General features: G+C 42.4%; 2 protein-coding genes across 4 annotated transcripts; one reads left to right on the forward strand and one right to left on the reverse strand.

Annotated features, from left to right (window-relative positions):
• Window positions 1-2,726: 2,726 nt before the first annotated feature.
• gja10a (gap junction protein alpha 10 a) lies at window positions 2,727-8,692 on the forward strand. 3 transcript variants are annotated; one of them, XM_031580595.2, is made up of 3 exons: window positions 2,727-2,911; window positions 6,201-7,748; window positions 8,096-8,692. In XM_031580595.2, exons 1-3 carry the CDS (start codon window positions 2,858-2,860, stop codon window positions 8,132-8,134), a joined length of 1,641 nt encoding a protein of 546 aa, XP_031436455.1. In that variant the 5' UTR covers window positions 2,727-2,857; the 3' UTR covers window positions 8,135-8,692. The 3 variants fall into 3 exon arrangements, with proteins under 3 accessions (XP_031436455.1, XP_031436456.1, XP_012692159.2); XM_031580596.2 differs by lacking the exon at window positions 2,727-2,911 and adding an exon at window positions 5,593-5,933; XM_012836705.3 differs by lacking the exon at window positions 2,727-2,911 and adding an exon at window positions 5,593-5,933 and having other exon boundaries at window positions 6,206-7,748.
• An 89-nt stretch (window positions 8,693-8,781) lies between these two features.
• bach2a (BTB and CNC homology 1, basic leucine zipper transcription factor 2a) lies at window positions 8,782-24,457 on the reverse strand. Its single transcript, XM_012836706.3, has 6 exons — window positions 24,227-24,457; window positions 19,090-19,349; window positions 14,427-15,689; window positions 11,171-11,377; window positions 10,519-10,644; window positions 8,782-10,375 (listed from the first exon to the last, which is right to left on the reverse strand). The coding sequence occupies exons 2-6, from the start codon at window positions 19,333-19,335 to the stop codon at window positions 10,331-10,333; spliced, it is 1,887 nt and encodes a 628-aa protein (XP_012692160.2). The 5' UTR covers window positions 19,336-19,349; window positions 24,227-24,457; the 3' UTR covers window positions 8,782-10,330.
• Window positions 24,458-25,939: the final 1,482 nt, after the last annotated feature.

Consider the following 25,939-nt stretch of genomic DNA (forward strand, 5'->3'; position numbering starts at 1 on the left):
CTACATTAAAACAAAATTAATGGATATATAAAGCCATATATAAATATTGAACCAATGCGTGCGCGCACACACACACACACACACACACACACACACACACACACACACACACACACACACACACACACACACACACACGCACACACACAGTCTGACACAAGCAGACAAAAAGGCTCTGCTAGCCAGCACACTTAATAAAAAAGCATTACTACTACTACATATACCCTTAAACACAGCAACTCAGGGTGACGCAGAATGCACCAATAAAGCACGTCTTATCTCATGAGGCAGTTATTTATTTTACGGTTACACAGCCGTAGGTAATTATAGTGCAGGGAACTGTGAAGTTAGTGCACCTTGTTTTTTTGGCAGCCCCATCCTCCTCTAAGACATTTTAATATTTCATTTCAAGAATTCAAATGCTGCCAAACCGCAAACCAATTAGGCAAAGCCTTGTTGACATTAATACAGAGATGAACTGTGAACATGAAGTGAACAACAACCACTGATACGTACACACACTCATTTAGCACAGTAGCATGCACACACACACACAATTTTTTTAACACAGACAGTTTTTTGCACATTATTAGTAATATATTACATATTTGGAAGGACCTAGATTAAAATACTCAAAATTCCATAAAATGCAGAAGCTGAGGTAGGATTACTCCAAGCTGGATTGGACAGAACCACCCACGTGTAATAAAAAACACGCTTGTGTGCTACTTAGCAACAGTTACAATATTAGATCTTCTGGCTGTTTGGTAAACAAAAAATCCTTCAGAAAGAAGAAAATATGCAGTGATTCTGCAGATCTTGTATGGATTACCAACTGGTAACCACATTACAGCTCTGATCTTCCTGGTCACTCACACATACAGGACCAATAATACTATAAAAGAGTATTCCTCAATAGCAGATTGTGGACGACTCCACGACCCTGACATGTCTGTTTATACACAGAAGTGAAGCCACTGACTGTATGAGACATGAGGATTCGATTACCTGGCCACGACCCAGATGTGTGCAATGAGAGAAATGAAAGACCAGTGTAGCCAATGGAGAGGTTAGGTCCAGTGGATGACATCTGCAAGCTTGCTTTGATAATGAATATTAGATTATTATTCTCAAAGGAGGTGTTTGAATGGTGATGTGTAGTTTGTTCTTGTCGGAGGAGGTGTTTGAATGGTCATGTGTATATTGTTCTTGTCAGGAGAGATGTTTGAATGGTGATGTGTAGATTGTTCTTGTCAGAGGAGGTGTTTGAATGGTGGTATGTTATACACAACAAACAACTGAGGAGAGGCTTGCTAACTGCTTCCTCTGTAACCTGTAAAGTGTATCTAATACTGGTACACAGTAAAACTTGTTTAAATCACAGTTGTTGTTTTTTTTTTGTCAGAATGAGTCATTGCGCACCATAGCAGTGTAGGAAATTGTGGATGTTGGCGGCAAAATGCTGCATAATTCCCTCTGTAAATTAAACCCTGAATTATGTTTAAAAAGCAAATGAATTAGCCTGAAGAGTGTTATCAAAACTTGGCATTGCACAGCTTAACAGAGTTTGAGTTCTTCTTCAACATTTTCACACATTAGACCAAATCGCACCTAAACAGTGGTAACTTCAGCTCTTCAACATGGTGAGAAAAACAGCAAATCCGGTGTTACTGTACTGTGTTTCACCTGCAGTCTGAGTTAATTTCCTTGTCTCTCATGCTGCTGGTGTTGTACTGCCAGGGTAAATACCCAAACGCAGAGGGTATATTACACTGCTGCTCACCCTTGAGCAAAATGATACTCACAGGTTGTGTTTCAGTTAACTACCCTCCATCACTCGTGTGATCCATGAGTATCCATTTTCAGGCCCTTGAGCATCTCTGCATGCTTCTCATAAGATATAAAAGCGATAGCAGGGATTTCCCTAAGTTTTGATGTGGAGTGAAGCTTGGGAAACCACACAACTGCCTCTCTCATGTACTAACTCACTGCCATCATTTCATTCTTTTTGTCACTTTAAATCTGAATTCAGAGCAGCTCTTCTCTGGAATTAGACGAAGTAAGTCTGACTAACTCAGACCCAAGAAACACACTGAGACATTGAGGCACTGGTTGTTTTTTTCTGACAGAGATAGTCGAGACAAAAGTCATATCTTCTAAGGCACACTTGTGTTAAACAGGTGTTAAATGTACACACATGCTCAGATGTAGTAGAAGGTGATGTCACAGAGGTGGTAGTTTAACAAATGTTTCTTATTTTTGGTCAGGGATCAATGATGACAATGAAAGAAATCTGTGTTTAGCTCTGTCTTGTTCATGTGCTCGTTTCAGGCTAAATCCTGAGTCTATTTTAAGCTATGTTATTGATCCCTGGGCCGCCATGTTAGTTAGAACTTTGTGTTCATGTTGCTTTGGGTTTGGTTGAGATCCTTGTATTTGGGGGAATCCTGATGCTCCATGGATGTTCTGACATAATTTTTTGTTATTATATTTTGTAGTGTAATCTTTATAATCTTGATAAGCAATAATGATATTGGATTTGTACATTGTGTCTGCATATTTATTACAAAACTTTTAATTAAAGCTTTTAATTGCTCATTTTCAATGTTCATAACTTTATTGTTGGGTCTACTAGAATAGATTTATATGCTTCAATGATCCAAAACCACATTGTTTTTCTCATACTGAAACACTTTGTCTTTAAGCCCCACCCCCCTCCCGATGAGGACAGTGTGCTCTGATTGGTCAGCTCTGTTGGCAATAACACCATCATTGGGCAATAAGGGATGGAATTCCAACGAGATATTTCAGGTAGCTGTTACTCTGGCATGTACTTTGGGCTTCTGTAACTGTTTACATGCAAAAAGTTGTCAGGATTCACTGGAGAGGACCCAAGCACAGGACACGAAAGGTATGGGTAGCAGAGAAATTCAGTTTTACTGACAAAATGAAAACATGACCAAAATCCAGGCAGGCAAAACACAGACCGAAACAGAACCCAGAACAGGGGCAGGGAACAATAACACAAAAAGAAACAAAAACAAGCGAGCAGTAAGGTACACAAAGACCAAGAAGGGATCACGACAACAGATATGAATTGGACAAAGTGTGAGACAATCTGACAGAGAACCAAAAAAGTACACAGACCAATTACAGACAACGAGAAACACAATGGGAAACAGGTGAGTGCAAGAAATGGAGGGAAACTAAACAATGACAGGAAGTGACATGTAACAGGTGAGGGGTGGAGACAACACATGGAACAACAGAAGCACATGTCAAAGCGTAAACAGAAGCACACAGCAGAGCAAAACAAAATATGATAAAAAGTAACAAAACAGAGAGTCTCAGCTGAAACCCTGGCACAAAGTAAGCAGATCTAAGTAATATACTCTCACACATTCCAGAGAAATCAGTCGGTCCAGTGATATGTCTGAATGTTTCATGATTAAACAGGGGGAAACGTCTGCTAGTTTATTCACTCACTCACATGAAGCGCACTGCATCCGGCTCAGATGAGATCCTGATATGGGCCATATCCACATCAGACTCCTCTTCTTCTCTCCTCTCCTCTTATGTCAGCCCATGGGGTACAGTTAGTGTGCTTCATCCTGCCTCTTCATTCAGGACGGCTTTGGGGTACAGTTAGTGTGCTTCATCCTGCCTCTTCACTCAGGACGGCTTTGGGGTACATTTAGTGTGCGTCACCGTGCCCCTGGAAAGCAGCACCGTGACAGCACCCGAGACAAGACTGGATGGATGGGCCCTTAGACTGGCCCAGACCCACAGGCCCTGTTCCAATCCATTATTATCTGCCATGTGGTATTCTAGTGTACCACTACATTCCCAGGGAAACAACAACAAGCGATGCCATGGCTGCATTATCTCAATGCTGCTCCCCCTCTTCATTCTCTTTCTTTCTCTCTCTCTGTCTTTCTTTCTTCCTCTCTGTTTTTCTCTTCATCCCTCTCTCTTTTCTTTCTTTTCCCCCTTGCTTCTGCTTTTTCTCTATGTATTTACCTCTGTCTCCTTCATTTTTCTCTCTCTCTCTCTCTCTCTCCCTCTCCCTCTCCCTCTCCTTCTCTGTATGTGCGTGCGTGTTTCTGTGTTTGTGTGTGTCTCACGTGCCGCTATTTCTGTCACTGTGGCATATGTGTGCCCAGCCTCCCCCTTCTCCCTGCTCCCTTTGTCCCTCCCTCCCCCTCCCCCTCTCACTCTCTCTCTCTCTGTCTCTCTCTCTCATGCTTTCACTATATCTCTCTCTCAATTACTCTCTCTTCTGCCCTCTCTTGCCACAGGCATGAGTGGGTGCATGTGTGTGTGTGTGTGTGTGTGTGTGTGCTCCTCTCTCTGTCTGTCTCTCTCCATCCCTCTCTCTCCCTGTGTCGCACGTGCCCAGTGCAATCCAGAGCACTAACCCTCGTGTCACAAGCTATCACACTAACTCCCTAAATCACATATAAAACCACTGAAAACTCATCCACAGGTATACATCACACACCTCTGTGACTCTATAACGCACAAGGACGCAAAGAAAAACTGCATTATTTGATAAATGAATAATTTCCATTGGTCCCCTTTAGAAGAACAAATATTGATCCAGCAAGTGTAAAGTCAGGACAAACTGCTGCGTGAAATCAATTGTCAGCAGCATTTCAGGATTAGCACAAACCCAGATAAAGCATATCGTGTACCATGCAAAAGAATACGACACATACAGAAAGACATTATGACTCCTCAAAGCATCCCAACAGATGCGTACCAATACAACTCAGATGTTGTCCTCAGTCACAGAAGGATTACATCAAACTGTTTTTTTTAAACAATTTTGACCCCAGATATATAGATAATAAATAAATAAATAGCTTTTAGTCTATCTGTCTTTTCTCTTGTCTTCTCCTTTGGATGAGTAGCTTCTTCATGTCCATCATTATATAATGAAACGTTCCTGATGTGACTTCTGGCATTTGGATGTGAGGCTCAGGCTCCTGAGAAGAGGAGATCAGATCAATCCTTCATTGACTCTGTCAGCATTATGATGGTAGGCTAATTAAAAGCCTGGGGGAAGCCTGCTTGCTTTATGAGACCTCAACAATGCATCGCACAGCACAAACATGCAGTTGTAAGGGATAGTCCACAGGATAGGCCACACCAGCTTTATGGAATTCAACGTATACACTCAAGCTCCAATTCGGAATTCCATGTTTCTTCTAAGAGATATGTAACAATGGACACGGGATTTAGGGGCAATGTCATCTGCCTTTGGGGAACCAATCGGCTGTAAATCCAAAAAATAGGTCCCCCATGCACTTAGCTATGATATTGGACATTTCATATTGACTAACTCGTCTGGCTTCATAGATTAAACATTAGATTATTCAAAATGAAGGGTGTAGAGGAACACACAAGCAAGCTCGATGAAACCCAGCTAAAGGAGGGTAAAAGGGTCTGCTGGCCTCTTAAAGGTGGGACACCCACATAGAAAGTTCACCCGTTTGGACATGGAGAACGTGACATTGACTACACTCACAGGCACTCTGCTGGTTGGCACTGCTGATATGTGTCTGTGTGTGACTGCATGCATGTGAGTGAGTTTGTGTGTGTGTGAGTGTGTGTGTGTGTGTGTGGGTGTGCTCCTGTGTGTGTGTGTGGGGAGGGTGATGCTGTTTTGAACAATTGCTTGATAAGATGCCATGGGGCATTGTCCCGTCAGCTTCAGATCAATTGCTGCATCCTGTGAACTGAGCATGCAAGGGCTCCCGGGAGCAGTCACTACAGCTAACGATACACTGGCACAGGCACAGGCACCAGGCTTGCACACGGCTAAAATTAGACGCAAATTCTCACTCAGAACGTGACATGAATGACTGATCAGAGAGAGTTTGGGAAATATGCTAACAAAGGACCAAGAAAAGAGCACCTCCCATTGATAGGTAGGTTTTCCCTTGTTTGTGTGTTTGTTTGTTTGTTTGTTTGTTTGTTGTTGTTGTTTGTGGCTTGTTTGTTTGTGGGCATGTTTGTTTCTTTGTTTGTTTTTAAACCACATCCTCATAATTCAACATATGGGTGTAAAAACAATAAGGTTACTTCATAACTATCCCAACATAGCAGTTGGGTCCATCGATCTGTAGGATGTTCTCAAAATCAGGTTTGTTTGTTTGTTGACGTCCGCCTGTTATTTTTCTGCTGGTCGCTGGCAGCACAGACATGTGGCAGTGAACATGGGGGACTGGAACCTGCTGGGAGGCATTCTAGAGGAAGTCCACGTTCACTCCACCATAGTGGGCAAGATCTGGCTGACCATCCTCTTCATCTTCCGCATGCTGGTGCTTGGCGTGGCGGCGGAGGATGTGTGGGTCGACGAGCAGAGCCAGTTCGTGTGCAACACGGAGCAGCCGGGATGCAAGAACGTCTGCTACGACAGCGCCTTCCCCATCTCGCTCATCCGCTTCTGGGTCATGCAGATCATCTTCGTCTCCTCGCCCTCGCTCGTCTACATGGGCCACGCGCTCTACCGCCTGCGCTCGCTGGAGAAGGAACGCCACCGCAGGAAGGTGCAGCTGCGGGCAGAGCTGGAGGAAGTCGAGCCCCTGCTGGAGGAGCACAGGAAACTGGAGAAGGAGCTGAAGAAGCTGGAGGAGCAGAAGAGGGTGAAGAAGGCTCCTCTGCAGGGGTCCCTGTTGTGTACATATGTCATTCATATCCTAACCCGATCAGTGGTGGAGGTGGGCTTCATAGTGGCTCAATATATCTTATACGGCATTGGCCTAGATCCCTTGTACAAGTGTGAGACTTTGCCTTGTCCCAACATGGTGGACTGTTACGTCTCCAGGCCGACGGAGAAAACTATCTTCATGGTGTTCATGATTGTTATTGCGTGCGTGTCGCTGTTTCTGAACCTGCTGGAGATATCGCACCTGGGCGTGAGGAAAATCAAGCAGACGCTGACGGGGCTGCGACCCGCCGACGACAGCGACAGCCTGGGCAACCTGCCCCGCAAGCCCAATCTCCAGCAGCTGTGCGTGGTCACCAACATGTCGCCGCAGAAGAAAAACCCCATGCTGGTGCAGACCAGCTTCTTCCCCGAGGGCCACGCCGACCCTCCCCCGCTCTATTTGGCAGCCATGGATGTGTTGCCGAGTGGCGATGCACAGAGGGACAACAGCATCAACGAGGGCGGCGGCGGTGGTGGCCACCTCGTCTCTTGTTTTCCCCAGCAGACCCGGCAGCTGCGTCTGGCCAGCCAGGGTCGCATCCAGGGTCTGCGCTTCCAGATGCCTCTGGAGCAGCCACAGCTAGCGCTTCAGCACGGCATCTCAGAGAGCCAACCCCATCTGCAGCAACACACACAGCAACACTCTCAGTTTGCTGCTAACGAGTTTCTTGGGGAGGCTCACAGGAGGCTGTCATGTTTGGCCCAGCAAACCCACGAGGGCCAGTACCCCGGCGGGCCCTACCAGCCCAATCACATGGCGGCGGCACCGGTCTCAATGCCCCACCTGGCCACTCATCTGGCCCAGCACCGGCCCAGCCGGGTCCTGGAACTAGAGGCTCGGCGGGATTCGTCAGACAGCGACGTGCCGTACCCGCCGCACCCGCCGCGCAAGGCCAGCTTCATGGCGCGGCTGCCCTCGGACAGTGACTCATCCAACGTGTCCAGCTGCCAGACCAGCCAGAGCTCAGGGTCGGAGCTGGGCTCGCTCAACAACATGGTCATGAACCCGCCGCCAGGACGGAGAATGTCAATGGCAAGTAAAGCGCTGAGACTAAAGGCTTCTGACCTACTGATTTAGAGAGGGACTGATCAGCTGTGTACGTCTCTTTGTAGCATATTGTTACTCTCTGTTAATCCCAAAAGGGCCATAGGTCTTTTAGAAAGCCAACTGCCATGTTTTTGGTGGCTCATTTGCATTAATGTATTCATTACTTCAGGATACCAACAGAATCCATGTGTAGTGTGTGGTATACACATTTGTTTGAGTGAATTTACGACTATATTCAACACCTGCTGCAAAAGATAAGAGTTTCTATGAGAGTTTTGCCTGTTTTTAAAATGCCAGTGCATAACGACTTTCTGGCGTCATTTCTCTTTCAGAGTGTATTCTTGGACATTTCCTCCATAATGAAAAAGTGAACAGACTGACTAAGAGGACTAGAGGATGGTGACAGGTCGTCTCCGTGCAGCAGCGATGAAAGGAGTTATCAGTGGCAAAGACAGTTAGACTCCAATCTGCTCTCCTAGGAATGCATTGGCACTAAAGCCGACAACTTCAAGCGTTTATTCTGGTTTTGGGTTTTTTGTTTTGTTTGTTTGTTTTGAGACACATGTAGTGCTTTTTCTACTGAGTTTTTATTGTAAGCACCTTAAAAAAAATACCTGAAAGCAGAGAGAGAAATGAAAAAAAAAACAATCTTCCCATTGGCGGTAGAGTGAGAGAGTGGGCGAGGAGAAGAACTTCAAAGACCTCTAGACTGAGGAGAACTGAACAAAAGCGCAGGAACTTACAAGCATGAAATGTGACGTAAGCCCAGAGACTTAAGATGCGGAGGAGAGGTTCTGAACTGCTAATGTACTTTGACTGCAACATGTTCTTTGATGATTGTACTGGGGGACAGTAACAGTGGCAGATGCACTGTACTGTCATGGAGAATGCAAAGCGAAAATTCTATTAAAAATGCTTTTTTTTCTTTACAAAGAAGCTTGTTTGTGTTTATGTTTATGTGTAGGTTCCTACCCACACTATTTGACCGGTCAGTCATGGTGTCAGGCACAACAACAGGTGATTTGGGCATGCTACATCAGTTTTATTCACTTTATAAATGTATAAATATCTACAACACTTACAAACAGGATTGATAACTACATTGTTGAGTTTTTTTTCACATGGAACAACATTGTAATTAAATTCTGTATCCTGTAACAAAGCACCATCAAAAACATGCACACAGAATAGTAGAATACAACACAAGAGCTGCCTCTACTAAAGACTAGTTTGACCAAAACATGAGGTATATTAGAATTGCACAGATAAAATGTAATCATTGTGACAGGAATGTCTTGGAAACATCACAGTTTACGCTTGCATTCATTGCGATGTTGCTTTATCGTCTAACATTGTCATTCACAGGTAAGTGTGAAGGCTACTATGGAAGATCTTGCTACTTACCATCAGCTGGTTATAAATATATTACACAATCAGACTTTACAACTGAAATTACTTGCAAAAACTGCATTCTCTGTTGTCCTATCATCAGATTAGGTGTTTTTTTCAGGCATTGCTAAATAACAAATAAGGAATAAACGATGAAGACTTGACAAAGTTAATGGTTTGAAACAGATCAATGTTTACAGCAATACTGTACAGAAAAGAGAAATGTCCAATATTCCTAGGCAAACAGTTCATAAAGTAGTGGAAAAGGTTTCCATGACCTTCTCTTGGCCTCTTGGTACTTATAAATGATAAATATATAAAGAAAAAAAAAACATTTTAATTGGAATAATATACAATATTTTTCAGCATTCTGGTGAAAGATTTTGATGTGATCCCTAACTAACTCTACCCAAAGGTGATTAAGAATGTAACACACATACTTTTATTAGACTGTTGAGAAACACTGATAGAAAAATAGTATATACATTGCAGATATATCAGATCTGCTATTGTACAAATGAGGTTGCATTACTCTTCACTATTGCTCACATATGTGTTCTATAAAATAGCTATCAAACACTACAGTTCATTCCTGAGTAACTTTGGCCACGTCGTGAAAGACAGCATAATGCATATGGAAGATAAGGAAGTGTACTGTTTGTCAGTTAAGAGGTAACGGCACATTTGTAATACTCTTCTGGAAGTATTACTGGAAAAAAATTCTGGAAAAAAAAAATCTGGAAAAAAAAAAATTATTCCTAGAACTCTGTGGTGGTGTCCTCTACATAGCTCACTACTATGGCAACTGAGAAGCTCTAATCTCTAAATAGTACACAGTTTCCAGTGTAGCTACATCAAATGCAAGGATCAATTAAACAGCAGCCCAATTTTGTTTTTCAACACAATCACAAAACAATCACAATGATGTCATCTAATCTCACTAAAACCACCCGCAAATGAAATGTTTCTCACGGATACCTGGAAATAGATTTCCATGGGCAGCTCATTTGTTGATATGCAATTTTCAGTAATTTCTTAGCAAACAAGTAAGTGGAGCACCACTGGGGAGACTGAGGATGGCTACACACTGATCTTCCCTTCCAGGTAAAGATATGCTTGCTTCCATCAGAACTAATCCAGAGCAGGTTCAGAGCACAAAAACACTTGTGGGATATGCTCTACTGATCTGCTGCGATTTTGGTTCTCAGATGGGTGAGAGGAACCTTCAAAGAGAAGAACCTTATCAGAGGTATGGAGCCTAAGCATCCCGACAAAGCTAAGAACAGTAACCACTTTTAGATTCCTAGTCGATGGAACCCTCTGATCAGTTCAACCAGTTTAATCAGTTACTGATAATGGATTGAACCTTGTTTGGGAGTTCCTGTTCTTCACTCTGGACACTCTGGCTCAGACAGGAGACGTTCTCTCTGAGGTCCACCATGCAGGCTCTCAGCTGTTTCCTCTCTCTCAGCAGCGACTCCTTCTCACACACCTGCGTCCACACACACACGCACATTTAAGTGTTAGTTTCACATATCTGTGTTAACATACACATGTCGGTGTGTTACTTCCATACCTGTGTCTACACACACACATAGATAGGTTAGATGTTTTAATGTTTTAATGTGGTTTCACACACACATTTTAGTGTATTTGTTTCATATAAATATTACAGTGTGCTGGCAGTGTGATCCTACCCTGCACAGTGTACATCACACAACAGACAAGCTTATCACAATGTGGCCTGGCTTATGTAGTGTTCAGGCTTTTGTAAACCCCTAGGGTTTCAGTAGTTCAGAGAAATGATCTGCAAATCTAGAAGATGTCTACCAGAAACACTTAAAACACTTAAAAGCATGCACACAGAATGCAAACCTATTGCTCAGACACTGAAACACACACACACAAACATACGTACATCCACACACATATTTTACTCTCCCTTCCCCCAAACACACACACACACACACATAAACCATAGATAAATACACACAAACACACCAACAGTACTATCTTACCAGTTTGTGTATCTCAACCTCCAGGTTCTGAATGCAGTCTAGCTTCCTCTTCCGACACCGCTGGGCTGCGATACGGTTCTTGCTGCGGCGCCGTTCATCCTGAATGAACTCCAGTTGCTCTGGGCTTACTCTGTGCATCCTCATCACCAGCTGGAAGTCACTGCGGGGGAGGTATGTGAGCTGATCCACAGGGAGAGGGAGGTTTACCTGCAAATACAAACGGGGGTAAAGTCTGCATCAAGATTCCCATAGCTAATGTTAGTTACCTGCATTAACTATTTCACTATTAGTAAATCATAAGTCATATTAAATGCTGGAGATTGTTTATGCTAATTAGCTAAATGAGTCTTAAAATGAATGGGATCTTTTGATTTACAAAGGTCCAATGCACCCAACATGCTAAAAACATTGACTAAAGCATTTGTAAACATTTACTATATATAATAAAATATATTTGTTTAGTTATTTTGCACTGATAGAGTGGGAAACTGTGAAGATCTTCTTGATTGAAACTTGAGCTCTGGGTGGTCTACTGTTTCTGTCAGGTCTTTTTCTGACCACTGCAACTTCAAAAGGCAGAATAGAGCTGAAAGCACTGCAGCCAGCTGACCACTAGATGGCAGTGTAGTCAAATAATGGCAAAACATCCTGAGCACAGTCTGGAAATGGTGAAGATATTAGAACACCACACAGAGATAGAATGGACGAGAAGGCACCAATAACGATATTCCATGATTGAGTCAGTGTCACACTATTATCAAAATCAATGCCAGCAAATGTGCTGGAAAATTTGAATAACTATTGTATGGATTTATTGAAAACTAGACCAGTTTGATAGACAATTAAGGTATGGTTAATTGGCTACTAGCTTGTATTTGCATTAAAATAAAATAAATACACGAAGAAAAAATTATTGAAACTAAGGTCATTATTCCTATGCTGATGGACAAAAATAACATCAGCCTTGCACAACTCCTGAGAGGAGGGATTGTCATGGTAACGCTGAGAGCTAGATGCTGAAGAAGGAGCCTGGTGAGCGGTTAGCCGTTACTGATTGACATTCTATAGATAACACAAAGGTCAAGGCTTTTAGAGGGCTTACTTATTGGCTTGTAACCTTTTCAAAGCTAGTATTAAACTGTTGAGGTGATGGATGGTCAGACAGGCAGGAAGGAAAGAGATGATGACAGGAAAATTAGTGAAACAAAATGAAAGAGAGACAGGGATAAGAAGGGGGACTTTTAATAATTACTCAGTTTTTAAATGTATCTGACAACTCATGAAATCCTCACCATTTTGAAAATAAATTGATACGAATTGAATCAGGAAGGGAAAAGACGACAAACAGAAAAGAAATATATATATAGAGAGAAACAGAGAGCGATAGAGATAGAGAGGAGGGGGAGGGGTGTACAGCAAGAGAGAGAGAGAGAGGGTCACATCTTTCAGCATTGACCTTGTGTGTGTATCTTCCCCTTCTTCTCCTGAGAAGGATGGATGTCTATATTTAACTAGACCACTCCAGTTGCACCAGTGATAAGGCTACGGTGACAAAGAGAGCCTGTACAGCCTTCATCAATCCTGGCTGTCACTGCCTGCCTCAGAGTCCCAGGCCTGGCTGGGCCATTACTCTGTAAATGGGCCATGGCTGAGAAGTGGGCCTCATCTGTTTCACGGGGAGTGTGGGGGGGTGACACACCAGGCCCCCCGCTCCACTTTCCCCGCGCTGGGCAGCACAGCCAGGAGCCCAGCCAGTCTAATGGGGTGACAGTGCATTCAGGCCTCGAGCGCCGTGTCACAGCGAGAAAGCAAAGAGGGCTCTCGCTGCAAAGCGAGAAACGCAGCGCATGGCTTTAGATGGCTTGTGGTGATTTGGGAGTGATGTGATGTGACTTCACTGTCAGGGATATTGCTCTGGCACATACCTATTTTTTATCCTCCACACACACACACACACACACACACACACACACACACACACACACACACACTGCAGATGGATGTAAGTGGTGATGAGAGCCACAGTGGTAAAGCAGACCCCGCTATTTTAGAGAACATTTATGTGGCACCATTAAGAACAACAAAATCAAAAGAACACTGTAGGCATGAACAACACAGATATCTGATAGGACCAATATTTAGCCTGTGAAAAGATCCATTCTCTTCAGTGGAGGATCTAAAAAAGAACTACAGGGAATTGAGATAATTTCAGTTTTTAATCCAGTGTTCCAACTTCCGAATTCAATACTAGAACAACGAGTTCCAGTAGTGAGGCAGATCAATTACTCCATGCTGTCTTGGAAGTGGAAAGGAAAATCAAGGAGTATTCTGACTGCATGCTGCTTGTCATAGTCGACATTAAACCTAACTCTTTTAATCCTATCCACTAACCTACCCCAACCCCCAGATGTATGCCCTCTACCCTTACTAGAGCCTTATCTTTGAAGCCACACCATTGAAACCTAATGCACCTATTTGGATGTACAAAAATAACTTAGGCATCAGCATTCATTGCAGGAAAAAAAACATTTCATATATGAGTGGCAGGTTAATATTACTGTTTAAGTTTGGTTCAACTACTGAGTTACTGAGAGTAGTTCAGTTGTTGTGCTCTCATATCTGGATGGGTTATGCTATTGAGTATACACAAATCAAAAGGATATGCATGCTTTCAGCATCAGCCCACAGTAAAGGTGAATGTGCTTCACACATGGATGGTGATACCACATGTGGGATAAGGTCAAAATCATGAGGCAGTGTTTGGAGGCACAGGATGCAGGTCACTCCAGTGAAATCCTCCACATCTGACTCTAACCAGGAGACCTCTATCACCTGCATGAAAAGCTCACTAATCTGCCAGTTGCATATTAATGGTAAATGGTAAATGGACTGCATTCATATAGTGCTTTTCTACCCATTCATTCAAGTCTCATATAACAGGTGATTTCGACACGGATGAAGGCCAGGCCAGGGCAAGACCTATTCCTGGCTAAGCAGCTACCTGTTATGAGATGAATAATGAGTTGAACACTCATCCTCAGCTTCAGTTGACTGATCACTGGACTGGAAATGCATTTCCAATCCACTGATCAGTCAACTGAAGCTACATTGCATTACATTCATTAACTTCAGGCTTTTCATGGTCAACTTTAAAGCCGCACATTCAGGGGCACTTCCTGTGAACTGTGCTTGTGGGCTCTGCGATATGACAAGCAAGTCTGTGGGTTAAATGAACAGAGCAGGCATATGCACTAACCTCCGACCCTCGGTCTTTAGCATGCGATGACTCATAGTCTCCCGAGGAGACGGAGCCCGACTCGTCACTGGAGCTGGAGTCGTAGCACTTCTCTGTCTTGATCTGGGGGGACACTGGGCTCAAGATGGAGTCCTTGGCCCTGCTCGGATCAGGCGGTCTCAGAGCCAGGCAGTAGGCCATCCGTGGGAAAGGGAAGCAGGAGATGTCAGATGGAGGAACACTGAGAGAGGATTTCCCAATTTGACCTTCATCATAGGAGTAATATGTGGAGGTTGCAGTTCGGTCATTGTGAGAAACTGGATGACACTCTTTAACTTGGCCGTGGCTGCTGATTTTGTGAGTGAAACAGCAAGACAACGCCAAGTTCTCAGGAGAGACAGTCTGAGTGGACGTGGAGAGTGGACTGGGATCAGGGCCGGAATGTGCTGGAAATTCTGGTTGCCTGGGAAACCCTGAGGTAAATATAACACTGGTCCTACTCAGCCCTGCTTCTTCTTTGCAGATCCCACCCCTGGATAGAGGCCTCAATGACTTGGAGGGGATGACTTGGGGATTAACAGAGGTCAAAGGTGATTCTTGGTTGAAACACCAGTGGTTGGTTTTCTGAGCCTCTTGCAGCCCATGTTTCTGGTTTGTACAAATGACTCTGTTATCCAGAAACTGATGTGAAATATGTGGTAGGCGTAGCTCCATCTTATTCTTGAGGATGGAGCGTAGGCCTGCAGCAACACTAGTGCTAAAAGTTCTGTCTAAAGGCTTAGAGCTGAGCGACTCACCATCAGACTCCATCATCGCCTCTTCCTCTACTTTTACTTCTGAGCTACAGCCAGACAGACTCCTCTCCCCAGTGCTTGCTTCATCTGGGGCTGGAGACCCAGGTTGAGACCGCTGGACACCATCAGTGGAGGTGGCGGAACACTGAGGAGGGTCAAAGGTCATATGTTTGTCTGACTGACTCAGTGGTGACTCCCCTACGTCCTCTTCACTGGAAGAACAAAGGGTGGAGACTTCACAGGGTTCCGAGTGAACAACCTGTTGGTCAGTTTGTAATGGAGGACTAGTCGTGGTGAGCTTTGGACTCAGAGACTCATCCTTGGAGCCGTGACTGAGCTGTGTGGTCAGGAGAGGGAAGCACGACTCCTCCAGGTCGCGTATGTGTAGCTGCTCTGCACAGTGGAGGACTTCCTGGAGGCTCTCCCTGCTGAGCGAGAACTTCCCGGTGTAGGCAAACTGCAGCAGTGGGGCGAACCCCCTGGCAGTGACCTGCAGAAGAGAATGCAGAGGTTATTTCCCTAGCGTACAGTTTGCAGACACACAGGTCATTATATGGTGCAATTAAACTCAAGTGCTAATGAGTTGGACAATAAAAGGAGAAATTAATAGGGAGAGGGGGGGGAGAGATGGAGAGAGACACAGAGAGAGACAGAGAAAGGTAGAGAGAATGAGAGGCAGAACACAAGCCAAACGAGAGAGAGAGTGAGAAAGAGGGACAGACAGAAAAAAAGAAAGAGAGAAAATAGAAAAAAGGGACACTGAAAACCTCTTCAATCCACCCTCACTTAACTCACAGAAAACAGTGAAAGCCAGGGGCAGTGGCAATCTTTGTGTGTGTGAGTGTGTGTGTGTGTGTGTGTGTGTGGGTGAGTACCGTACTGCTTCAAAAAAAAATCCCCCCCTCCACCCCTAAAGCAGTCTGCTCTCCCAAAGCTGCACATACATAAAGGACTTGGGGGTTGGGTGTGGGGGTGGGTGGGTGTGAGGGCTGGGGCTTGGGGGTTGGGGGGATCTATTTCCAGCTTGCTTCAGCAGCTGCTGCTGCCGCCTACAGAGGCCTCATCTCTATGAGGAGCTCGCGCCGTCAGAGGCTTCTTTAGTGCCCGCACCAGCTCAGCTAACGAGGCCACGCCACAGCAGAGACACACACACGCACACACACACACACGCACACACACACACACACACACACACACACAGACACACACACACACAGACATGTGCACACAGACAGAAAATCCATAACAGAGAAAACACACAGTAAAGAATCTATACTCCAGTAAAATCCACACCATGGAAAACTCGCAGTAAAGAATCCATACTAAGGACATAAGGACAGTTAAGAACCCACACCGCAACATACATTGATAACTCACATAATCACACCAGGCACGTTAGATTATCATTAATCTGTTAACAAACAGACATTAAAGTAACATTATGCAACAATTTTACCTTAAAATAACAGCTTCAAAATCATTTTACACTGACTTGTAATATGGATAATGGCGTCTTTGCCACTGCCCCAGCACGCCTGGTGCGCCTAGTATTGCCTTATGTAACTTTGGGATACAGGGCACGAGACCTCGAGAACTACGTAATGCTTTATGGCACCATCTCATGCAACAACAACTAGACCTATGTGCTAGCTATAAGAGGAAGCTAGCGCAGTGTTCTCTGTATGGACATCATGGCAGTGGCGATGAAGAAATTGTCGGAGGATAGGAAGAGAAAAAGAGAGAGTAACCAAGCAAGTCAGATGCAGAGCTGGTCTTCTTTCTGTTGGACAAGTCAGTAATAACTTATTCGCTTGTGTTGTGTCTAGGGGTGGGCGATATGACCAAAATCTTCTATCACGGTATTTGTAATTTTATTTCACGGTTACGGTATATATCACGGTTTATTATACGTAGGGTGACCAGATTTGGGTTTTTGAAAAAGAGGACACTTCAGCGGTGGCGAAATGTGTCCACAGACATTTATTTATTGACCCTTAAGAACACTAAGGCGCAGAAACAATACTGCCTCAATAGGCTATTGGCCTAAGCAATAGTGGCCAGTATCCATTGAATCTTTAAATAGTAAAATAAAAGCAAAGTGTATGTTAAAAAAAAAAAAAAAAAAGGAAAAATCTTTCTGTGGCATTTAGTCCAGTGCTTATGTTTCAGTGGTTCTTTAATGTACTTTCAGAAGATAACTCAAGTGTTAAAACTTTCTTTTCAATGTGTGTCCATATGTTAACGCAATAATGATGAGATATTTTCTTTATATGGCCACATATTAAAATAAAAAAATTAAGAAGTTGGCCATTACACATAGACATATATACATAGACGCTCCATTGACCGCCTCAGCCTATTGCTGCGACGTGCTAACGTGATGACGAGGTGATGACTGGTCTGTAAACAGACGCAAGTAAATGATGGAGCAGCAGTTTTTCTGGATAAAAAGCACTATAGATAGCGTTTATATTTCTCAACCGATTTCACTGAGTCGTTTTTATATTCAAGGGGTTATGATCTACGTGGAGTACCAAAAAAAGTTTTGTCTCCATACTACTTAGAATCTCGTTGGTTTGGCCGTACTCGCCGTTGATATGATAATCGCTGCTAGACGCTCACTGTTCTTGTGCTCTCACAGCTCATTCACTTTGAAATACTGAAAAATAAATGCCTACACTAGACACTTTTCAGTCCATATTTTTCACTATATTGAATCTTGCCAAACAGTCGAGGATTACTCAACAAGTAGGCTCGACAGTCCTTGCAGGTTATGTGCTTCAAAATGGTACTGGGTATCGTATTATACGGCTCTTCAGAATGTTCAAAAAAGTTCCGTTGATTTGAATGGGCCACCCCAACGTTCGCAGTTCTGTAATTTCTTTATTTTCACTGCTGCGAAAATGTAATGACCGCTGACATTCTTTCATTTCATTCCGCAAGTAGTCCGGTCATTTAACGTAACGAGAAGTAATGGGTTGCTACGCAACACCTGAAACTTTAGAGTTCTATTTTATTTCTCAGCAGAAATCACAAAACGGCTACAAAATCGTTAAAGAGGTATTTTTGGAGGAATGTCTATTGTTTTGGCGAGTTACTGTATAATATGAGGGATGAAGTATAGTTCGGAGGTCATTATCTAAAAATAAATCGATTGGATTTCAAAATAAGAGTATACCGCGGTTGAAACGGTATGGCCAAATCTCTCCCGGTAGACACATTTCTACCGTTGCACGGTATATACCGTCATACCGCCCAGCCCTAGTTGTGTCTTGTGTGTCTTGTGTTGCGCTTGCTTGATGTTAGGTTGTGTTAGGAAAGTTGTCGTCTTGCTAGTTCATAAACATCCCTGCCAATGTTTATTTAAAATTTGTCATTCTTTTTTTTGTTAGTCATATTTGTGTAAAATCTGGTGATATTACTCTACCTTGTCAGTCTACATGCTTCTTTGTCTTCTGCAAATGTCTTTACCCTTCAGCTTGTCGACAAATACATGTGTACACTGTCCATTAGGGGGTCTCGAAGCGTGATTTGTAATTACGACAGTGGTGTAAAAGTGAGCTACACTCCGTAACTTTAGGGGGAGCTCAGTAGCAAAAAATAACAATTCTCACGTAATGGGGCTTTAACAACACACATAACCACAACAGGCATGTTAGATTATCACTAATCTAATCAGAAACTGATTAATAATTGTATTCTACATTTTAGAGTGACTGATCTGTATGACTGTGTCCACATGTTTACTTGCTATCCTATGCATATTTATTTATCCTAATTATTTGAACACATTGTTGGACAGTGAACCAAACTGCGCTGTGGCACCTGCAGGTATCATCTTATTAGCATTCCTGCATGTTGACCCAGAGTACCACTGAATCATGACTCACTGTGTGGGGCAGACTAAAGACGGCCTCCCTGTCCTTCCTCTCCTGGAGCCTCTGCAGGAAGTAGCCGCTGCACGCTGCCAGCACTGCCCCGTGAGCGCAGACCTGCCGCCCCTCCACCAGGATGGTCACGTCGCAGAGGACACCCTCCCTCCTCTGGGCCTCCAGGCTCCGCAGCAGGCTAGAGCTGTGTGTCGGGCACTCGTACACATACATGAGCCCCCCAGGCTGCTCTTCCACAGACCACATCCTCCAGTCCGACCCTTAGAACACATAGATTCATAATCAAACACTTAAAAAACAAATAATAATAATTATTATATAGTTATTTGTTAATTTGTTATTTGTTTATTTTATTAAATAAATATATATATATATATATATATATAATAAAGAAATCTCTTTATGGTGAAGAACGCGAGTGACATTTACTGATGATCCTCTGATCAGGTTGATGAATGACCGATGACTGACTAATAATTTTTAGCTGGGTTTTATATAGCCGCTCAGTGTATTCAACACAGCATAAAAAACATCACTTAACCCTTTTAATTTATGTTTTATTTCAGACATTTTAACTCTGGTAGTACTCCTCTCTACTGCTCTCTAATGTCTTTCTTTATCATGGATATATGCTTTGACGTTAAAATCTCCACATGACGAAAACTAAAACCATACTTCTATCTATGTCTCTGTTTTGTGTGACGTGCGGACAGGTTTGACTGTGGCTCTCCAGTGGGTCTTGGTGCAGCTTCACAGAGAAACTAAGAACAGTGGAACGACTTCAGACAATCTGAGGCAGGAGGCAGAGAGAATTCAGACATTCAGCCAGATCAAAAGGCTTGAGCAGACGACTCCCCCAAACTGTCTCTCCCTCTCTTGTCCCCCCAGGGTAACCCACACAATCACACATGCACATACACACACACACACACACACACACAGACACACATGCACGCACGCAAGTATATACACTCACAAGCATAGACACACACACACGTACCTACACACATACATAAACACACAATCCCTTTTTTCTCTTTGCCTACCCTGTCTGACCGCAGTAGTAGAGAAACACATTGCCCTTGTAATGAATCCAGATGAATTAAAATCACCTTTTTTACCACACTTAATACAGCTGAGTAGTAGCTGTGTATTGTTCACTTGCAATAGCTTGTGTGTTTTTGAAATAGACAATTAACATTCGAGATGCCATTTCTAGTTGTTGCATCAGCCTGTCTCTTCAGGGTCAAAATAACACAATGCTATTAAAGCAGTTAGAAGAAAAAATAGTTCAGAAGCTAAAATGAATCCCTTCACCACACAGAGACCTCATGTTACAAATCAATCTTATGTTGAATGGCAGCGGTGTTGTGCATCGAGCAGGTCCTGATCTGTAAGAGACATGTCACCAGTGTAGTGGAAAGGAACGCACACTAAGTAACTAAGTAACTAAGTACATTTATTAAGTTCTGTACATAAGTACAATTTTGAGGTACTTGTACTTTACTTGAGTATTTCCATGTTATGCTGCTTAACTTCCCCTCCACTACATCTCAGAGGCAAATATTGCACTTTCCTCTCCACCATATGTATTTGACAGCTTTAGTTACTAGTTACTTTATAGATGATGATTTTACACAGGGGATAATATAACAAGCGTTTAAAATACAACACATTGTAAAAGATCAACCTTTTTGGCTTCTGACACCTTACAAAGGTGTTTACATGAAACGGATAATTCGATTTCAGTCCGACTAAGCCAGTTATTCGAATGCATGTAACCACGGTCACTTTGCGGGGTCACATTTCAAATGTCTATAAGTTGGTAACAGCTCCACTAAATAGTGATTTTACCCTCTAAACTTCTCACACAATTTTTCGATAAATGTTCAAATGATCTAATATATCACCAAAAATCAAAGATTAAACAAAAAGTCAAAATCTGAAAACAGATTTGTGTATCAGAGCTTTGTTTTTATTTATTTCCTCTTCCATTAATCATCTAATGACCCCTCAGATTTATCTGGGTTCCCTGTGTATAAAACTGCATATAAAGTAGTTCAAACTAACTCTACTTCCAGCAGTTTCAGTATTAATAGTGATGCTTCAGTATTAATAGTGTAAGGATTTAATACATAATAATATATCAGTAAGAGGGACCAAACCAGTACTTTAACTTTGCTACTTTAACTACATTTTGCTGCTAATAATTATTTACTCTTTATTTAGGTAGGATTTTTCATGCAGGATTTTTACTTGCAATTGATTATTTTTTACATTGCTGTATTGGTACTTTTACTAAGTAAGTTAAGGATCTGAATACTTCTTCCACCACTACCTGCTACACCCATGCTAGCTCCTGACCAGAGTCAAAAACTGTAAGGGATAGAATTTTGAAAAATTCTCATTTCCACTCATGACCAGCAACAATGCAAACATTTGAGCATGAAAACTATTGTAACATAATGATTGATCATGTGATTCTCACAAATATCTAATTGCATAGAAAATAAATACACTTAAAATACAATCAATACGATATTTATAGCATGTACACACTTAAGTATAGTCATGATGTTTTCATAAAAGATTTTTCTTTTACTTTTTAATCTTTTTTTTACTGTAACCTTTTTAATTAGACTTGTAGGCATGTCTCCAAAGGGTTCTGTGAGCCAGTCTCATTGATCGGCCCGGGCAGCATTGCAGAGATACTCCACAGCACAGACGCTGTATTCCCTCCTGAACCGTTTCAGCTTTCAACCAAAAAGAAGGAGTTAGGAGAGGTTCAAAATGGTTTACAAGGCCTCCAGGATGTCAGTCAGACAGAGAGAGGGAGGGGAATGCCAGCTTGATCAGACATTTTTGACTATTGTACCTTTAGTTAGTTAACATGAATGATTAGACCTTAAAGACATACTCAAGGGCTTTGGAAAAATAGCCATTTTGATGTTTTATGTGTTACACCAGACAGTTTCACAATTCTGCCCATATAATATAGCTCTTGCCTTTTTCCACTACTTATTTATATGATGGAGAATGGATGGGTGGGGTGGAGAATGCTGGTAAGATTGTTATAAGTTTTTAAACAATATTGTAGCAGTGAAAATTCCCATGGCTTAAACACTGAAAGGAGATGCATCAATACAAGTTTCAGTTTCAGTGTACGAGCACCTTATTTAAGTTAGTTACCGACAAGAAGGCAAAGACTATTGCTGAAATTAAATAATACAATTGAAAATGAACATTGACAGTAAACAAGCTCACTGTGTGTGATCTGCAATCACCTCTAACTGTGATCCTGCGTGTTGCTAGAGGGCAAGTTTTCTTGTCTGAGCGCTAAATGTACTTGGTTTGTCTACACTTCCCAAATGTTCTAAGTTTGAAGCCACCAAGAAATAAAACATATGGAAAACAAGTAGCCTACCTCTCACAAGAGCTAGTTCCTCCCCACTAAACATCACTTCAGATACCCATGGGCAGAGACTGACACAAGTCTTTTCCTGATCGTATGTGGAGTCATACACTAGGGCTCGTACACTGAGCCAAACTGTACAAAATTCAGCGCCAACCGACTTACATAAGACTGGCCGCACACAAATATATGCAAATTATGCTGGATTAAATTTTGTATACAGACAACTGAACTAATTGCAGTGTAGGCATGTTTGTTGAGATAGGCCCCTACATTACGCTCAAACATACACAACACCATGAGACTATACAGAACTCCTTTTCAGTTTCAATCTGTTTGATGTTTCTCCCCGATTGAAATCGTTAACAATATCATGGGTGCCCTCCTCCTCATGACCACAGGCCCTTCAGAACATCTGTAGATGGCCCTGTTAAACCTAGGAGACCTTGATGCTGCTCAGCTGTATGGGTCGCATGCTGGTTGGGTGCGTTTCACATGGAGAACATATTTTTTTCTTTTCATCATCCTCCTTGGATACTGACCTGGAGTCTGTAAGACTTTCCAAGAATTAGGCCATGACTTTGAGATGCCAAGAACGAGATGTGACACACAAGCAACGCAAAAGAAATGTCTGTATTCAATTTTGAGTCACCTGCCATTTATTGTTTTTATCAATTGCTATATTTGTCTTAGAACTGTTTATATAGAATGGTTTATATTTATCCTTAGGTTGAAAAATGTGATTTGTATATTGGTGAATTAAATTCACATGATTTCATGACTGAAGATGGTCTAACGCCTGAAGGTAAAATTCCTCAGTAAGCTATATTCTTTGTGCAGCCGAGCAGAATAAGTCTAACAGCATGGCACTACGATATTCAGTATGATCTTTCACATGATCAGTTATATAAGGGACTTTGTTCTCAAACATGCTCTGTCTAGTACTATACTGTCTAGTCTATGTGTGTATGTGTGCATGTGTGCATGTGTGCAGTGCAAACACCATCCACAGTCCAACATCATCCTCATCCACCTGACCTTTACAAAAACAACTTGTACTTTAAATTATAAATCCTTATTTCAATCATTCACATGGTTTATGAATATTAATAAATTGGTTTAAGGATTATCTCTGTCTGGTTAATGTCCTGTCTAACTTCCTTCTGCTTTTGAGGAAAGTCTCTCTTACAAGCGATTAAAGTTAGTTGTCCTCTAATGCTGTCACTGGCCTCTATGCCAAGCATACTGCAGGTGTTTGATTCGATTTCAGTACTGATCTGATATGATCTGGCGATCTGGTAGCAACTTGCTAACATCATAGTCTCTCTTACCGATTCCGATGTCAATTCAAAACAGTGATGTCATGCTCCTGCCCTGGAATTCAAACGCAGTGCTTCTTTCTTTCCTGACTGACTCTGATTGCAAATTGGTTGCTGTGAAGTGCATTTTCTCCTGAACACATGCAATACCTACAAAGAACATACAATAGAGCTAGGGAATTAACTTACTGCAGAGATGATCAAATCCTGCACAAGTTCAATGCAGGAACCCCCTGTCATTACGCACAGTTTCACGAGGCTGCCTCTTTGTCCTCAGATTGGACAACACCAATCAAATTATGAACACAACGCCAATAAGCATTGGACTGTTTCATAAGTTATTTCAGTTGCATTTGAAATAATGATATGAAAATGGGGAGGTATTCACAATGAACTTGTCGCTTACCTGTTTTTTTTGTCTCTTTCCAGCCGTCAGTTTTTCCACATTTTGCAAGGCTCAGGTGCTTGTTCTATCTTACTTTCGACAACCGAACACAAAGGTAATCGATTACTCATTGCGGTATGATCATTTAAACGTACAGAGAACGTGGAGAAGTCGCGTTGTTCCACGCAAGCATCTTGGTCCTCATGCGTCTAGCCACACGCGCAGGACACGCCTCCCTTGACCTGCTACATTGTTGACATCCCCAACGATGACGTCACTTACGTGTCCATAAAATGTAGACATGCAATGCCATTTACAATGATATACATGGATGAAGTAAATGGAGGGTAAATTAATATGTTTCTTTACTGTTTATCATTAATTACAAGAATATATTATTGTTTTTCTTCTGTTTCTTCTATTAGCTTGTTGGATAAGATGTATTTTCCTTCAAGGTGATGATAAATGGGGCAATACATTTGAGCAATGTTGCCGTGCAATCAGATGACTGGTTTCTAGTATTCTGATTGGATGACCCTAACAAGTTGCCCATTGATGATTAAAGGCGCTACATGTAAGATTTTAGTTAAAACGTTCAAATCTAACTACATACAGTAGCAACAGAATGCAAAGAAATAACAGTCATAATGATGTCAAACACAACAGCAATGCTGTTTTTAATTGCTAAAATCCCATATCAGAGACTAAACTAATGTCAGTTAAAGTGTTTGTCAATTCGTGGAGAAATTGAATTCTTCTTTTTTTACTACAGAGCCTCAATCCATAATTTTTTGGAGTGTCGGATTGAATTTCACCTACCCGAGTAAGCATGGCTATCCTGCAGTTAAGTGAATGCAACATGTAAATGTCAAATGATGTTGATGGAGACCCTAATGGTAGCCTAGATATCTTTCAATCATATAAATGTTTCCATGCAACATGTAGCCTTCAGCCTCCCCCACCCTTGGCCAAACGTTTTGTTTACTTCTGGAAAGGGAGAGGAGGTAGGGGTGTGCAAACTTAGTAATACAATGCTGCCAATCAGCTTGGGGTGGAGAGTATGAAATCATTTAGCTCACTAGCAAAAAGCTAGTCAGGCTTACATATAGCCCCTTTAAAGTTCTGCTGATAAAAATGTGTTGCCTAATGTTGCTTGGGAAAGTGCCCAAACAACATTGCTCACCAACGTTGCTCAAAAAGTTGCCCTGTGTGTCATCACCTTCAGTCTCGCCTATAGGTCCCCATCACTCCTTTCAACACCTCACCGTCCTCCTTTCTCCAATTACTCCTCTTCACAGAGTTAGTGGAAACACACATCCTTGCACACACACACACACACACACACACACACACACACACACACACACACACACACACACACACACACACACACACACACACACACACACACACACACACACACACACACACACACAAACACACACAGACGTATCACCCCCCACCCCACCACACACACCTATGCACGCACGCTTTTGTCAGTGGTGCTGCCATTTACAAATTAAAGTCTGAAGTAATCAACAATTGATTAAAAACGCTCTAAAACCATTGAAACACACAGGGGTGTTTCTTAACTTGCATAGCTGCTGTGCAATTCTGCAGTACAGCTTCATTAATGCTTACGACTTCATTTCCAGTCAGTCATTACAAATCACACCCTAGGCTCTGTCCAATCTCACACCCAATGATATCAGATGAAGAGTGTGGTCTCAAAAT

This window comes from Clupea harengus, chromosome 14 (genome assembly GCF_900700415.2).
Source record: "Clupea harengus chromosome 14, Ch_v2.0.2, whole genome shotgun sequence".
Lineage (NCBI taxonomy): Eukaryota > Metazoa > Chordata > Actinopteri > Clupeiformes > Clupeidae > Clupea > Clupea harengus.

Excerpts from the sequence above, each read along its gene's own strand:
- gja10a (XM_031580595.2), top strand. The coding sequence starts at position 2,858 with ATGCAAAAAGTTGTCAGGATTCACTGGAGAGGACCCAAGCACAGGACA. Across the intron at positions 2,912-6,200 it reads CCAAGCACAGGACACGAAAG|CACAGACATGTGGCAGTGAA; the intron begins GTATGGGTAGCA and ends GGTCGCTGGCAG. Across the intron at positions 7,749-8,095 it reads CAGGACGGAGAATGTCAATG|AGTGTATTCTTGGACATTTC; the intron begins GCAAGTAAAGCG and ends TTTCTCTTTCAG.
- bach2a (XM_012836706.3), bottom strand. The coding sequence starts at position 19,335 with ATGTGGTCTGTGGAAGAGCAGCCTGGGGGGCTCATGTATGTGTACGAG. Across the intron at positions 15,690-19,089 it reads TCTTTAGTCTGCCCCACACA|GTCACTGCCAGGGGGTTCGC; the intron begins GTGAGTCATGAT and ends TCTCTTCTGCAG. Across the intron at positions 10,376-10,518 it reads AACAGGAACTCCCAAACAAG|GTTCCTCTCACCCATCTGAG; the intron begins GTTCAATCCATT and ends TTCTCTTTGAAG.